The 17,801-nt window shown below is 37.5% G+C and overlaps 3 protein-coding genes across 3 annotated transcripts; all 3 read left to right on the top strand.

Moving 5' to 3' along the window:
- Window positions 1-1,280: 1,280 nt before the first annotated feature.
- LOC106169486 (uncharacterized) lies at window positions 1,281-4,767 on the top strand. The gene is made up of 2 exons (XM_013548950.2): window positions 1,281-1,414; window positions 2,007-4,767. The coding sequence occupies exon 2, from the start codon at window positions 2,025-2,027 to the stop codon at window positions 3,930-3,932; it is 1,908 nt and encodes a 635-aa protein (XP_013404404.2). The 5' UTR covers window positions 1,281-1,414; window positions 2,007-2,024; the 3' UTR covers window positions 3,933-4,767.
- A 433-nt stretch (window positions 4,768-5,200) lies between these two features.
- Window positions 5,201-11,903, top strand: LOC106172194 (E3 ubiquitin-protein ligase TRIM56-like). Its single transcript, XM_013552811.2, has 2 exons — window positions 5,201-5,281; window positions 8,667-11,903. The coding sequence occupies exon 2, from the start codon at window positions 8,685-8,687 to the stop codon at window positions 10,593-10,595; it is 1,911 nt and encodes a 636-aa protein (XP_013408265.2). The 5' UTR covers window positions 5,201-5,281; window positions 8,667-8,684; the 3' UTR covers window positions 10,596-11,903.
- A 190-nt stretch (window positions 11,904-12,093) lies between these two features.
- Window positions 12,094-17,772, top strand: LOC106169489 (E3 ubiquitin-protein ligase TRIM56-like). Its single transcript, XM_013548952.2, has 2 exons — window positions 12,094-12,177; window positions 13,773-17,772. The coding sequence occupies exon 2, from the start codon at window positions 13,791-13,793 to the stop codon at window positions 15,693-15,695; it is 1,905 nt and encodes a 634-aa protein (XP_013404406.1). The 5' UTR covers window positions 12,094-12,177; window positions 13,773-13,790; the 3' UTR covers window positions 15,696-17,772.
- The last annotated feature ends 29 nt before the right edge of the window (window positions 17,773-17,801 follow it).

Genomic DNA, 17,801 nt, shown 5'->3' with positions numbered 1-17,801 from the left:
TTGGAACATGTTTTGGTTATTTAGGGTGAGCGTTCTATCAGGATTATTCACGGTGGTGACTGTATCGTACGTCCCGCCTCCCAATATACAACGAAATGGTCGCTGGACTCATTATTACTTTGAGAAAAGAACCATTCTGAATTCTAGGATACGTTTAATGTCAAGCCCACCTTACCCCTTGGACGTGCCCCCAACACCAGTACGTATATCAAACAGGCGACACCAGACGATACCACGTATTTGTTATAATCCTGTGTCTTACATATTACTGTGAATACAATATAGTGATAATACAATAATGTTATCTTCGCCATTATACATACTGAATATCATCGGCAAAAAGTAACTCGTAGGTTTTGTAATATTACATGAAGACGCTGGACAGATTAGAATTTATTTATTTACAATTATAATTGGATTATTAATATTTAAATGGAAGTTACTGATTACTTGCCGATAATTAAGTGCTCGTATTTTAAAGCACCTATTAAATTATTACTGGAAATGTTGGCAACCCTTCTGTTAACCACACCTGGCACTAAGCGTTCCAGGACTGATGTCGTAAATATTTTGATGTCGTTGTCCCGGTGTGACAGGAATGGTAGACCGCTAGAAGCCGTAGTCCGCTCCCTATTACATTGTATATGTGACACTGGTCTCATCTACTAATCCCAATACTCTGACTAAGCCTAACTTCTACTTATCATATGGGGCCCCTGACTTCATTCCTAAGACTACCATTCCTGTCGCACGTAACGTCCCATTATTGTTTGATCCATTTTTCACTTAAAGAAAGAGTCTCAATGCAGACACAATGCGGTAGAGGTGATACTGCAAGATTTGTGAGACAGATTGCGGTTGTTGAGATTTGATTGCAGTTGTTGAAACATACCGAATTCTTTTACTGCTCCGATTGTAAAGCAGAATGTTCAATATATAACACATACATGCACTCAGCATAGTATTCGTTAAAAGGTCTGTCTACCTCATTACCACCACCGGCAAGCGAATGTATTAATGAATAAATCCTAAATCCTAATTCCTACATTTACCTCAAGTATCAGATTGTGATTACTTAATCCACAACACAACATTTAGATGAAGGCCCATTGCGGATCACTGTATTATAACTATCTGCAAGGTACTGTAATATATTTTATACACCCCTGTTACTAGGTCAGTTGTATCAGTGTACGCAATTGAACTCGATCAGATAAAAGCGATAAAATATGTCACCGTGTCTGTATTGTACATAGAGATAGTACTATTCTGCTGATTAAGATGACTTTAAAGTCTCCTTGAACATTGAACGACTCACCTGACCAGGTGTACATGTTACTAGACACAGCACATCTAAACGGCGACTTGGGGCTTGTACTTGCAACCAAACGAAATATAACTGGAGAAAGTGCAGGTAAATTTTAGTCCTACTATATTGTCATTTATTATACATAGGGAAGATAATGTATCTGATAATGAACTGGTTTGGAGGTTGCTGCAGTTTGTGTTTCTGAAGGGTGGTTAAACATTACCGTTTGTTCCCACGTTCGCACCGTAGTACTTACTCGTCATATAACTATCTTGTAATGTTTCAGTTACAATTGCTTTTTAAAATTTATATCCCATTTCATATTTTCATTTATACCTTAATTCACTCTACATGAAGTCATGGTTAATTACATATCTAATTGTAAAGTGATATCTTCTTTTTTTTGTTGGTTTGTTTATTTTTTATTAGTTCGCTTTGTGTTTTCATTCCTACTGTACTGATATCCATCTTGGTGATAAAAACTATTGTCACGTTAACCCAATAGAGAGGCGTCCTTCTTAAGTATAATGAAGACGTTTCATAACTTTTCGTCATATCAGGACAGGTCTTATTGCATTTAGACATTAACACCCATACCTTACACTTCATGTATTTAAATAGAGTATACTGATATGTCTTTACCCCTTTTACCAATTCTTTATCATTAATACAATGACTTTCATTTGTCTAATTTAAGATATTGGTCTGAGGAGTCATGTCTTTGTCCAAGATCCTAACGGAAGATTTCCTAACGTGCAGCATATGTTTTGAAAAGTTCAAAGACCCCAAGGTCCTCGGCTGTTCGCATACGTTTTGCCAGCATTGCCTCCAAGACCATTTGGACAGAAACTTTAAAGGTCAGCCTGGCTTCCCTTGTCCTATCTGTAGACGAAAGTGTGACCTCCCTAGGGGCGGTGTTAGCAGTTTACAAACAAATCATCTTGTGGTCAGCATATCACACACACTTGGTCAAGTAGAACAAGCCAAAGCTGCCAAGAAATGCGAGGTATGTTGCTTGAAAAATGCACGCAATCCACTGATGGCGACAAAACGTTGTTTGGACTGCAGTGAAAGTATGTGTGGAAATTGTTCTTCTGACCATGTGCTTCATAAGTTAAACCGTGACCACAAATTGTTTCCTGTCGACCAGATAGACAGCGACGAATACGTGACAGAGCTGCGTGCCCGACAAAACATCCTTTGTGACCACAACAACAAGGACCCCGTAGAAATCTTCTGCCCAGTGTGTAAAATGTTCATCTGCGTCGGTTGTATGGTTTTAGAACACAAGGATCATGATTGCCTAAGAATCAACACTGCTGCTGACAAACGTAAGGAAAAACTAGAACTCAACATAAAACCTATCGAGAAGAAAAGTCTACTCTACGATCAGTTTAAAACCGCTGCTGAAGACCAGAAAGCATCAGTAGAAGAGGGAAGAAAGAAGGCAAAGAATCAAGTTAACCAGCAGTTACAGCTAATGATTACAGTGCTCCGTCAATGTGCTGATGATCTTCTGGTAGAAATAGATGCCAAGTCGGACGCTAAACTAGAAGTTTTGGATGGTTTAATTGCGATTGCTACCGCCGACCAAAACCAACTGGACGACGTTGTAGACTTCTCCAGAAAGGTAATAAACCATGGGAACAATATGGATGTCCTTCAAATGGCCTCCGCCTGTGAGCAAAGCAGCGAGAGCGTTCATACTCTCGACATCCCGACCCTGTCTGCAACCATGACCCGCCTACAGCTTATCACCAAAGACATGGAGGAGTGGGTTACCAATATCAACCGTTGCCTTGGAGACGTGGTTCCTGCTGTATGTGGAAGACTGGTGACATCGTTTAAAGTAGAATTAGCAAAGTCTCCTGAGGAGGTGCTCAGTCATGTGACCACTGATGCAAATGGTGACACCCTTGTTGGTGTTTTTTGTAATGTTGAAAGATCAGTGAATAGAATCCACATCTACGATACCAACTTTGTCCTACAGGGCACAATACCAAACCCAAGAGCAGCAGAAAAGTATGCCTTTGCCGGGATTGCCATTGATGATGACGGTAACATCGTCACTAGATGTCTTGGATCAAATGAAATCATTGTCTACGCCAAGACAGGAAACCACGTGAGAACATTCCACAGTGAGTCACCCGAAGCTATAGCGGTCAACAGCAAGGGTCACTATGTGGTGGCCGGTCGTAATAATCTGACTGTGCACCACAAGGATGGCAAGGTCCTGCAGACGACACCAGACCCTGGAGAGGGTAAATATTTCAAACGCATCCAATGTAATGTGAATGATGACGTCATCGTCACAGATCCAGGGGATCATCACATCCGCGTATATGATCCCACTCTCCAGCTTAAATATAGATATGGTACCCTGGGTGATGGGGATGGACAGGTGAACCTTCCAGGCGGCACTTTCTGCATGGATAATGGAGATATAATTCTAACAGACCTCAAGAACCATCGTCTACACCTGGTGTCACCAGATGGGAAATTCAGACAGTTTCTTTTAAGCAAAGAAAATGGGCTTGATGGACCAAAAGATGTTGCAATTAATCGTCTCGGACAACTAGTCGTTGGGGAAAAGACAGGCGAGATTAAAGTCTATCAATTATGACTGATTGCCACCATACCAAGTTAACAAGGAACTACGGAAATATTGTGTTTGTAAAAACGAAAAATAGAGAAACTGGATATTTCATAACTTAGCAGTTCATATGTTATTGCCACTTGAATCATGAACGCATTGGTTGTATATAAAGACGAGAATTGTTAGCTGTGATTAAACAGTAACATGGCAGAATATGGAGTATTTGTGTGCAGCGTATATTGTTATAATACAAACATTTACTGTAGCCTGATTAAAATAGGAAATCCTAATTGAAAAAAAAAAAATAAATAAAACTATTCCATCACAGAATAGACTCTAATTGTGTGCCAACAATACTTTATAATACAAATATTTTAATGATTATACTAGAAAAACTTATCTGAAAAATAATCATATAATATTGACACTTAATATTCTCAGAAAAGGAAACATCTGGCAGGGTAATATGATTGAGAATATGGCAATATTTATTCTGTTACAAGGACTAGTGTGTGTATCACCTCTTCATCATCTGCCTTTTAGGTTTATATAATTGTTGTTCTCAGTGAAATAAATTTTGATGATATTGGTACAATGCATTCATCAAAGACGTTTGATATAAATTTTACGATTGGTAAAATTAGGTTATGCTTTGATTTATACTTAAAACTCTCAGAAAATTTAAGTATTAATAGTTAGGCCTAAATAGTCAAAAGGTTGAGATTGTACCGTTACATGCGTTGGAATAAAAATAAAGGAATTACATTAAGATCAAATTCAGTCCGGAATGAAACGCTGACTTTTAAAATTTTAATAAAAGATAAATGAATAAAAATGTTTCGGAATTGATCACTCTTGAAATTGGATTGGTTATATCTTGGTTTTCTTTGTGTTCTGGAAGTTATGAGGTAATTTTGCTTATCCTTTGTCGTTTTTTATTATTGGTAGGAACGGTGATTATATAATGTTATTACTACATTATGTTATCACCACATAATGTTGAATGTTAATTAAAAATAACTCTGATACTGGAACTTATATTTAACAACAGAAATTATGATAATTATTATGATAATTGCCAACGGTTTGTGCAGCAGGAGCGAAGTGCAAACGCTCTGTCAAGTGCTCATCTATGAAAGAAATCTGTAACACATGACAAAGCTAGGTTAGTGTACGTTTGACTAATATCGCGCCAGTAGCTAAATCGAGGCTGTTAGGGGGAAGGGGATCGTGCTTCATTCAGATCTACTCGACCAATCAGATCGGACAAGAGTGACTTGTAGTTTACTGTGCGTCATTCTGTAACTAGGTCGAAAAGAAAACCACACTTACCAGTCGAATGTGGCCGTGAATGTCGTCAAGACCCCGTGTGAAAGGTAAAGGTAGTATATATATCATTTCTAATAAATATAGGTAATAATGTAACTGTTCATATCTACATTAGTGTACCGGTAACAAGGTGTAACAATAAACACTGGGTATTTTACATAGCACAGCACTTTCTTTTTTGCTGTTAAAGATTGCGTCTGTTTATCACGTGCTCTGAAAGTTGCATGACCTTTCACTCAACAGCTACACGTATTAAATTTCACCAGTATTATGCATCCTTTCATCGCCCCTGATGTTGGGCATTTTAATTTGATGGTAAACATTGTATTTTAAATAAAAAAGAGAAAAGGTGAAGGGCATTGATAGATTTCCGTCCACATTTCAAAGGTAAACACAGACATATCAATTACGCCGGGGCAGATCCAGGGTATTCAGAACTGAAGGACCAGAAAAAAGATTGATTTGTATTATTTGTACATTATTCCACCAATTGAATGTGCTATAAGCATTTCAGCTTCTTTATGTAAGGTCACTGTTTGTGTGTTTGTGGTAACAAATGTCCCCTCAGCCATTCAGTATTGGAAAGCCCACTGAAATCTTCCAACAAATAAAGTGTTGAGAAAGGCCAGAACCCCCTGAAAAATATTTTAAGTCTATGTCACCACTTGTCCCTGTCCTCTCCTGCACCCAGAGAGTTATTTTAAAGAAACTTAAATTCTCTTTGAATAAAAGAAGCATGTAAAGCGTGTATGCATGACTAAACCCGGTAAATACAACCACATTGTTTCAAATAATATATATTCAGTATACATGTACATAGATCTGGGCCCCGTAACTTTAAAACGTCGCGTATTGCCAATAGTGATATCACATAGACCCCATTTCCAGAGATAAGATCGATCTACTTTAGATCGACCTAACTCCCTGGGGGTTCACGCTAAATAGCTGTCAGCCGGGCGGACACGAAAGTTAATTACCCTCTTACAGCTTGTAGTAGGCGGGACGGACATTTAAGCCGGATTATCAGACAGTAATCTAGTGAGACTCCCCGCGGGGATATATCGATCTAAAAGCTCTGGGAATACAGCCATAGAGGCTACAGTGTATTATATGGGGCGAGTACGGGCGTGCTATGGAATCAAGACGCTTGCGCTGAATCGGGGCCCTGTTTATCATTGTTTTAACTAATTAGAAATGAGCTAGCGAAATAATTGTTTATTCAAGAGGCACTTTACTTACATCAGTCTAGCAACTTAAATCATTAAAAACCAATTTATTTTTTCTGCTCTTGTGACGAAGTTATTGGTTTGTCTTCTTCATGTACCTCGAGGTAGCAAATACAACTCAAATATTATCTTTCTTATTATTTATTGAACTACTGTCCAGTTATTACCCGCGCCGCTTCCTTCATTTCTATTCCTACCTCATGCAATCTCTAGCGGCCTTCTCTCCGTTTACACTAAGCGCAGTTGTATAAATACCATAAGAGCATGTCAATCAACTTAAGTTACTGTAATAAACACTCCCCGCTCTTATTCACTGCATGCTGTCACTTACTTACGTTACACTCTCACACATAAAACCTAAAATGGCTGAATTTTAAACCTTCGTTACTGTCTCTCGCAGTATTATCCAATCCAAGTTATTTTTATGAAGTAGAACTTCACAGGAAGCGATCATGATGTCTGACGTCTCAGAAAATGGCTGGAATGTTTATTTTAAATATCTCAATAAATAGTTGAAGACAACTGTTGCAGTGTGGCGGGGTTTTAAAAAATGAAAAGAAAAGTGTAATGTCTTATTGCAGGTCATTATTTTTAGTTGTTTGATGTTTTTTTGTAATACGTCAGCCATAGAAAATCAATTCAATTACATTTACCACTAACAAGAAAATATGGTGACAGGTCACAGTCAAATGTTTTACACGAAACACAGCGAAATTGTATTAGCATATAGAAAGTTATCCGCCAAACCTTGATAAAAAAACATACTCGAGGTTGAGGACTAGGTCTACATGTGCTAACAAAATCAACGGGCATCTCGTAATACCCCTTATATTTGTTGGTATTAATAACTATTATCCAAAAGGGTTGTTATTTTTAAGCGTCCGTTACTCAATTAGACTAAAACCTTTGTTACTGAATACGAAATTCCCCACACCAGTTAGGCATGAATACAAAAAATTTCAATTTGTTACACAAAAAGCCATATTTATCACTTTATGACTCCAGACATTTACAAATAGTAAAATTCGCGAAAATACATTTAACGTTATTTTTCCTTTTCTGATTTCTTGGACTGGACCTATATATTGAGAATGAGTAATAATTTAAAGACAGACCACAGGGTTTTGTTTTACTACTAGTATTCCCAAAAAAAATTCAGCATATTGTCTTTCTTAACGTCCATGCTATATACATGTATTACCCCAGGTCGTTTCGACAATTTGTTTAAGTTATTTGAATAACTCTCCCAAACCCAACATGTACATACCCCAGTATGATATAGAGGAGCACACGTATGCTCGAAGTATAAAAAAAATAATAAAATTGAATGAATTTAAAGTTTTCTTATTTTTTAATTTATATGTGTATAGAAAAAAATTTACGTCTGTCTCAATTTTACATCTACTTTAAATTTAACCATGTCTATACACTATGTTAGGAGCCTAAATTGTAACATATTTTCCTGTAACGTATGTATAATTTTAATTCTTATATCGCGTTCTGATATATTTTGTAGTAATTCAGCCATGGTAAATTATATATGACATAAGGCTGTTTTTATAAATATTTAAACTGTAACTCAAGGGGCTTTGTCGTCATGACTAATACTACGGAACGTACGTTGCCCAGAAAAAAAAGCCAGAAAGTTTCATTATGTCCAAGTACTTGGTGCAATAGAAAACAGAGTTCTTGTTGCTGACTCAAAAACATATTGTGATTCCACGATAGTTTGATATTTCTGATACAATAATCTGTTAACGAATGGCAAACAGTTAATCTAATGCTTATTCTACAGTCAGTGACAGTATTAATATTCACTGACTAGCAAACTGAAGTAGCTCAAAAAATGCTCTTAACAGAAGATTTTTACATTTTTAGCGCTATACTTGTATGAGATAAAGAACAAAACCACTGATGATTGAATGTTCAAAGTGAGTAAAACGTTTTCGCCTCTGGACGTTTTGGATTTGTGACATTTTTGGGGTTAGTAATTGAATCATTTTTTTATTATTCATGGTACGTGTGGGACCCTAAAATATTCGAACATAGTTTGTCATCTGTTCACTGAATATTTTAAGAGCATACCTGTGACCTCATTTGCACCTCTATATTGGGTAAGTATGCATATCGTGATGACGGGAAATGAATGCTTCCTCCATTATGAAATCTTTGTCAATGATTCGATGTCTTTCATTTCTGTATTTAGATATTGGTCCAAGGAACCATGTCTCTATCCAAGGTCCTAACAAAAGATTACCTGACGTGCAGCATATGCCATGAAAAGTTCAAAGACCCCAAGGTCCTCGGCTGTTCGCATACGTTTTGCCAACATTGTCTCCAACAACTTTTGGACACAAATGTCCAAGGTCGGCCTGGCTTCCCTTGTCCTATCTGTAGACGTCAGTGTGACCTCCCTTGGCGCGGTGTAAGTGGTTTACAAACAAACCACCTTCTGGTCAGCATCTCACATACAATTGATCAAGTGGAACAAGCCAAAGCTGACAAGAAATGCGAGGTATGTTGTCTGAAAAATGTCCGCAATCCACCACCCGCCACAAAACGCTGTTTGGACTGCGAGGAAAGTATGTGTAGAGATTGTTCTTCAGACCATGTGCTTCATAAGTTCAGTCGTGACCACAAATTGTTTCCTGTCGACCAGATAGACAGCGACGAATACGTGACAGAGCTGCGTGCCCGACAAAACATCCTTTGTGACCATAACAAGAAAGACCCCGTAGAAGTCTTCTGTCAACGGTGTGAAATGTACATCTGCGGCATTTGTATGTTTTTGGAACACAAAGATCATGATTGCCTGAGAATCAAAACTGCTGCGGACAAACGAAAGGAAAAACTAAAAATCCACGCCAAACCCATCGAGAAGAAAGGTCTACTCTGCCATCAGTTTAAAACCGCTGCTAAAGACCAGAAAGCTTCAGTACAAGAGAGAGGAAAGGAGGCAAAGAAACAAGTTAACAAGCAGACAGAGCTAGTTATCAAGATGGTCCGTCAACGTGCTGCTGATCTTCTGGAAGAAATAGATGCCAAGTCAAACGCCGTACTAGAAGTTATAGATAATTTAATTGCAACTGCTACCGCCACCCAAAACCAAATAGACGACGCTGTTGATTTCTCGAGAAAACTCATTAACCATGGCAGCGATATGGATGTCCTGCAAATGGCTTCCGCCTGTGAGGAAAGCAGCAAAAGCGTTCAGACTCTCGACATCCCGACCCTGCCCGCAGCCATTACCCATGTCGACCTACAGATTATCAACAACGATATGGAGGAGTGCGTTACCAATATCAACCGTTGCCTTGGAGACGTGGTTCCTGTCGCAAGTGGAAGACTGTTGACATCGTTCAAAGTAGAATTGGTCGAGTCTCCAGAGGAGATAATCAGTCATGTGACCACTGATACAAATGGTGACATCCTTATTGGTATTTGGTGTCAGAAAGACATGTCACGGAATAGAATCCACATCTACGATACCACCTTTGTCCGACAGGGCACAATACCAAATCCAAGAGCAGCAGAAAAGTATGCCTTTGCCGGGATTGCCATTGATGATGACGGTAACATCGTCACTAGATGTCTTGGATCAAATGAAATCATTGTCTACACCAAGACAGGAAACCACGTGAGAACATTCCACAGTGCGTCACCAGAAGCAGTAGCGGTCAACAGTAAGGGTCACTATGTTGTAGCTGGTAACAGTACTCTGACTGTGCACCACAAGGATGGCAAGGTCTTGAAGAAGACACTAGACCCAGAGAGCAATTGTGTCAAATACATCCACTGTAACGTGAATGATCAGGTTATCGTCACAGATCAAGGAAATGATCACATCCGTGTATACGATTCCACTCTCCAGCTTAAATACATATATGGTACCAAGGGTGATGGGGACGGCCAGGTGAACGGTCCAGGTGGCACGTGCTGTTTGGATAATGGAGATATTATTTTAATAGACCTCAACAACCATCGTCTACACTTAGTTTCTCAAGATGGGAAGTTCAAGCAATTTCTTTTAAGCAAAGAAAATGGACTTAACTGGCCGAGAGATGTTGCTATAAATCGTCTCGGACAACTGGTCGTTGGGGAAAAGACAGGCGAGATTAAAGTCTATCAATTATGACTGATTATACCAAGCTAACAATGGACTATGAAAACATTAAGTTTTTAAAAATGGACATTTTATTATTTACATGTAGTTAGCAGAGTCGAGTAGCTCATGTTTCAAATGGTTCATGAATGTTTTGTTTCAGTAACGATATTTCGGCATATTCGTTGCACATACACGCAAGGGGGAGAACTGTTAGCTGTGACTAAACAGTCACACGGCAGAATATGAGGTATTTGTGTGCAACGTATATTGTTATAATTCAAACAATTACTGTAGTTTGATTATAATGGGACGTCCTGATTGAAAATGAAAATGTTATTATCACAGTATAGGAACTTACTGCGTGTCACGCACATATTGTAATACAAATAAGCACTGTTTCTGAATTATACTGGAAAACCTGAACTGAAAATATTATATTGAAATAGTTATTTTCAGGAAAAGAAACTTCAGAGAAATTAAATTGAGAATATGACAATGTTTACATTGTTACAAGGAAGTGCGTGTATCACATCTCTATCATCCGCTAGTCAGTTTATATAAGTATTGTTGCCAGTAAAATAATTATATCATAATGGTACATTACATTCATCAAAGACGTTTGTTATTAATTATACCGGTTTAAATATAGGTTAGTATGCTTTGCGTTACCAGTATACCTTGGTTTACTAATCTCACATTGATATTGGATTATCAGTAATAAAAGAAGTACCATCGGAGTAACTTATAATTATGTTTATTATAAATATTAAGTTTCTTTTAAAAATTGCAAGGAAAAGTTTTAAGTTGTACAGATACATAAGTTTGAACAAAAATGATAAAACATTTACATTACGTTTACTAGTACATAAAATAAAGTATTTATAAGATCAATTGAGTTCAAAGTTAAACACAGATATTTAAAAGTTTGATAATTGTTTTACTAGTACCAGTACCCTAGTAGATGTACCATTTGCTGTATTATTTTAAGTGTGCTCCTACATGTACAGTATATACCAGTGTAACAAAACTGTATGAGGGTCCTTGTAACAGAAAGTCCGTACCCCATTTAGTTATAATGGTTAGGGTTAGTCTGACCTAAGTGGGTCAAAATCTAGGGCGAGGCTTACCGAGGCTTATATGGAGGACGGATTTTCTGTTACACGAACCGTCAGTTTCGTGACACCGACCCTGGCGCTGTATTGCAGTAGATGTGCCTTGTCTCATACATTGCACATTGAGTTTGTTGAGGTTTTTCATCCACATAAAAATACGCATTTTTATTCCTTTGCTCAGTAATCATACAGCAGTTTATATGAGAATAAAAAGATCATAAAACGGTTTGATATTTGGAATTCAAATGCTTTGTCAGGTTTTTATCTATGGCAGAACGCTGTCACGTGGAGGTCAGTGAACGTCTAAATAGTATCGCGTCTTTACAGTCAGTAATTAAAACGAGGTTCTCGGGGGGAGGGGTATCGCGCCTCATTCAGCACTTCTCGACCAATCAGGTAAGACAAAAGTGCCTTGTTATGTTTACCTGCATGAAGGTCGCGATAGATGGGAAAGCCAAACCTACGAGTCGAACACATTTCGTCACAGCCCAGTGTGAAAGGTGAGCGATTTTATATTTCGTTTCTCATACGTGTAGGTTACATTTAAACGGTTCACTTGCATTTGAGACATAGCCTATCCATACAAATGATATAATCCGATAAGTGTAAAAAACACTGCGTATTTAAAGAACACAGAGGCGCCCTCTCGCCAACTGAGTTGCTTTCACTTTCGACTGATTTATAACACATATCTGCTTTTCACTAAAAGTTGGCTGACATTTTAACAACTATACGTACTTAATCAACAACACACACCCTCTCATTGCTGTATATATTGGCCATTAAAGTCGATGAATTTAACTACTAGTAAGTGTCAGAAGGTAACTAGGTGGTGACGATGGGTAACCATAGCATATCCCCGCACTTTGCCATATTGCCAAAATAGGTCACCCCAGGGACCCCATCCCCTTGGATATTTATGCTGCTGCCTAAGTCTTGATTATTAGAAATATAAACATCATGGCAACAAAAAGGTAAGAAATCTGTTTTCATGTATGGCATCCTGAAAATACCGGTAGGTCAATCAATTCCTTGAGTTCAAAGCTCATCACTTCCATAGTCTCGGAGTAGGAAGATGCAAATAACAAGTCATTCTATACATATAGAAGGACCCACCTAATATCAGAATAATAGCTATTACTGCCGTTTTGTGGTAAAACAGAATATATTATATTTCTAAGAATTGTTCACAACGTTTTATTGTGAAATATAGATACAAACGAATAATTAAATTATGTGCGACCCTCTTAAAGATAATTAGAGCGATATACATCTAATTTGTCTTACTAAGAGTTCATGTCCCTCGCGATCGAGCGCATCAAAGTATCACTCAACGAGGGTTTTTAAGTAAAGTCTTTTATATTGATGGGAATCAGACAATTTACAGTAATGTATATTTAACCGAACAATTAGCTTACAACTTGTGAAGTCAAATATTTACAAAGGATTTATAGTAAAGTACATACACAGCACAGGAATGAAGCCCACTTGGCTTTAAGACACTTGCTTTCACAAGATTTTTTGCAAGAACCAGCAGCTATAGTTACATATTATTATACGATGTGGTGTGCAGGCCCGTTGTGATAATAAAGCGCGCGAGGTTTTGTGATATTGGCAAAAGTTGCCATTGATTCTTTAAGTGAAAGAAAGTATAAGTTGGGTGTTGTTTGCGGGACCCGCTTGATTTCTATTCAAATTGAATTTCTATTCAAACTGAATTTTGCGTCATGTAGAAATGGCATTCAATTCGCTTAAAAGCTGGATACAAAGGACACTCGTTCTGAGTACACAATCGTATATCGTAAGATCAGAGGTTATGAATGAAGTGTTTTATGCGAACACCGACAAAAGCACAAAATTAAATGGAGTCAACCCTAATCTTACACGCTAAGTTAATTGGTTAATTGGTTTCTGACCACTGATTCCTTTTGTCAGAGAACATCTATCGTTTTTTTTTTTTTTTTTTTACACATTTCATTTTATTTTTCATTTCATTTTTATGCACCTTTCATTATAACGAAATGTTGTACAATGAAAAGCCTCAATTACAAAATCTTCATAATTAATTCAATATCTTTTATTTTTCTATTCTTAGATATTGGTCCCAGGAACCATGTCTCTGTCCAAGATCCTAACGGATGATTACCTAACATGCAGCATTTGCCTTGAAAAGTTCAAAGATCCCAAGGTCCTCGGCTGTGCACATACCTTTTGCCAACATTGCCTCCAAGACCATTTGGACAGAAATTTCCAAGGTCAGAGTGGCTTCCCTTGTCCTATCTGTAGACGTCAGTGTGACCTCCCTGTGGGCGGTGTAAGAGATTTACAAACAAATCATCTTCTGGTCAGCATATTACACACGATTGATCAAGTAGAACAAGCCAAGGCTGCCAAGAAGTGTGAGGTATGTTGTCTGAAAAATGTACGCAATCCACCACCCGCCACAAAACGCTGTTTGGATTGCAATGAAAGTATGTGTGGAGAATGTTCTTCAGACCATGTTCTTCATAAGTTAAACCGTGACCACAAATTGTTTCCCGTCGACCAGTTTGACAGCGACGAATACGTGACAGAGCTGCGTGCCCGACAAAACATCCTTTGTGACCATAACAACAAGGATCCCGTAGAAATCTTCTGCCCGAGTTGTAAAAAGTTCATCTGCGTCGGTTGTATGGTTCTAGAACACAAGGATCATGACTGCCTAAGAATCAACATTGCTGCTGACAAACGCAAGGAAAAACTAGAACTCGACATAAAACCTATCGAGAAGAAAATTCTACTCTACGATCAGTTTAAAATCGCTGCTGAAGACCAGAAAGCGTCAGTAGAACAGGGAAGAAAGGAGGCAAAGAATCAAGTTAACAACCAGGTAGAGCTAGTTATTAAGGTGGCCCGTCAACGCGCTGCTGATCTTCTGGAAGAAATAGATGCCAAGTCAGACGCCAAACTAGAAGTTTTAGATGGTTTAATCGCAACTGCTACCGCCGATCAAAACCAACTGGACGACGTTGTAGACTTCTCCAGAAAGCTCATAAACCATGGGAACGACATAGATGTCCTGCAAATGGCCCCCGCCTGTGAGCAAAGCAGCGAGAGCGTTCATACTCTCGACATCCCGACCCTGCCTGCAGCCATGACCCAGCTACAGCTTATCACCAAAGACATGGAGGAGTGTGTTACCAATATCAACCGTTGCCTTGGAGACGTGGTTCCTGTCGTGAGTGGAAGACTGGTGACATCATTTAAAGTAGAATTGGCTAAGTCTCCTGAGGAGGTGCTCAGTCACGTGACTACTGATTCTGATGGTGATATCCTTATTGGTATTTGGTGTCAGAATGACATGTCACGGAATAGAATCCACATCTACGATACCAACTTTGTCCTACAGGGCACAATTCCAAATCCAAGAGCAGCAGAAAAGTATGCCTTTGCCGGGATTGCCATTGATGATGACGGTAACATCGTCACTAGATGTCTTGGATCAAATGAAATCATTATCTACACCAAGACAGGAAACCACGTGAAAACATTCCACAGTGAGTTACCAGAAGCTATAGCGGTCAACAGCAAGGGTCACTATGTTATAGCTGGTAACAGTACTCTGACTGTGCACCACAAGGATGGCAAGGTCTTGAAGAAGACACCAGACCCAGAGAGTAAATGTGTCAAATACATCCAATGTAACGTGAATGATCAGGTTATCGTCACAGATCAAGGAAATGATCACATCCGTGTATACGATTCCACTCTCCAGCTTAAATACAGATACGGTACCCAGGGTGATGGGGACGGACAGGTGAAGGGTCCAGGTGGCACGTGCTGCTTGGATAATGAAGACATTATTTTAATAGACCTCAACAACCATCGTCTACACTTAGTTTCTCAAGATGGAAAGTTCAAGCAATTTCTTTTAAGCCAAGAAAATGGACTTAACTGGCCGAGAGATGTTGCTATAAATCGTCTCGGACAATTGGTCGTTGGGGAAAAGACAGGCGAGATTAAAGTCTATCAATTATGACTTATTATACCAAGCTACCAATGGACTATGAAAACATTACGTTTTTAAAAATAGGCATTTTAACATGTAGTTAGTTAGCAGGGTCGAGTAGCTCATGTTTCAAATGGTTCATGAACGTTTTGTTTCAGTAACGATATTTCGGCATATTCGTTGCACATACACGCAAGGGGGAGATTGTTAGCTGTGACTAAACAGTCACACGGCAGAATATGAAGTATTTGTGTGCAACGTATATTGTTATAATTCAAACAATTACTGTAGGTTGATTATAATGGGACGTCCTGATTGAAAATGAAAGTGTTGTTGTAAAGTTTTAGAATTCGAGGACGAATTCTTTTGAAGAAGGGGTGTATGTTGTAAAGTTTTAGAATTCGAGGACGAATTCTTTTGAAGAAGGGGTGTATGTTGTAAAGCAAATTACTTACACTTTCACTAATTACAGATAGCAATTAAAGCGGAATCAAAAGAGTAAAAAGACAAAGAGTTATTGAGTGTAAGTTAAGTTTCTCCAAGAGTCAACAAGTGTAGAACATGTTTTTAGTGTCAGAAAAAGATGGAAAAGGTCAAAGTCAGTAACAGTTAATGTGATTGGTTAATTTTATAACATATAATAATTTTGATCATCTATTTATCACATGATAACTGAGTTTTGGACAAGATCCAAGTATGAGTAATCCAAATAATATTTTAGATATCTTTAATTGAAAACAAGTCTCTAATGGATTACCTAATAAGGAAATGTTGCATAGTGACTTGCAACATGAGAGAGCAAAATATTTCGATATCCTCATGAGAAAACTGATAAAAAGTATCTTTGCTCTTGGGCCACACATTAAATGGTGTAAATGACAATACGAACTATATCCACGAAGAATTGCATTTTCTTAAAAAGTTATTACATTATCTTCCTTCAGGTTATATATTTTAGTTTCATGTCGAATGTGTTTTTAACTTTATGTATAAGTTAATTATATAGAATTACTTTTCTTAGTTATATTTTTGCATGACTTTGTGGTAGAAATGAAGTATTTAAGGAAGATAATCATTATTTTCTTTCATTATTATTTTATTTCATTTTGCAGAAATTGACGAACTTGCGTATAACATTTAAATTGATGACATATATGTGACCTTATCATTTAATCTTTTTGAAAATTTATGTATTTTGTGTTATTTAGTATTTGCTTTGCTTTAGAAAAAATGAAAAAGGAGCGTATGTTGTAAAGTTTTAGAATTCGAGGACGAATTCTTTTGAAGAAGGGGTGTATGTTGTAAAGCAAATTACTTACACTTTCACTAATTACAGATAGCAATTAAAGCGGAATCAAAAGAGTAAAAAGACAAAGAGTTATTGAGTGTAAGTTAAGTTTCTCCAAGAGTCAACAAGTGTAGAACATGTTTTTAGTGTCAGAAAAAGATGGAAAAGGTCAAAGTCAGTAACAGTTAATGTGATTGGTTAATTTTATAACATATAATAATTTTGATCATCTATTTATCACATGATAACTGAGTTTTGGACAAGATCCAAGTATGAGTAATCCAAATAATATTTTAGATATCTTTAATTGAAAACAAGTCTCTAATGGATTACCTAATAAGGAAATGTTGCATAGTGACTTGCAACATGAGAATGGAAAATATTTTGTAATCACGCAAAGACAATGGAAAAGAAAACAAGTAAATGCGTGATTAGTACGGAGAAATTGAGTATAAATATTTGTGAAGTTGTATGAAGAGTGAGTCGGTGAATAAACGTTCGGAAGCTCCAAACTGTTGTCGTCATTACTAACTATAACAGTGTTATTATCACAGTATAGGAACTTACTGTGTGTCACGTATATATTGTAATACAAATATGCACTGTTTCTCAATTATACTGGAAAACCTGAACGAAAAATATGATATTGAAATAGTTATTCTCAGGAAAAGAAACATCTGGCAGAGAAATTAAAATGAGAATATGACAATGTTTACATTGTCACAAGGACTAATGCGTGTATCACTTGTCTATCATCTGCTATTCAGTTTCATATAATTATTGTTGCCTGTAAAATAATTATATTATAATGGTACATTACATTCATCAAAGACGTTTGTTATTAATTC

Source organism: Lingula anatina, chromosome 6, assembly GCF_051362555.1.
Source record: "Lingula anatina isolate TDL-2025a chromosome 6, LinAna3.0, whole genome shotgun sequence".
In the NCBI taxonomy this organism is placed as follows: domain Eukaryota; kingdom Metazoa; phylum Brachiopoda; class Lingulata; order Lingulida; family Lingulidae; genus Lingula; species Lingula anatina.
The sequence above is the reverse complement of the archived record's forward strand: the minus strand, read 5'-3'. Positions and strand labels throughout refer to the sequence as shown.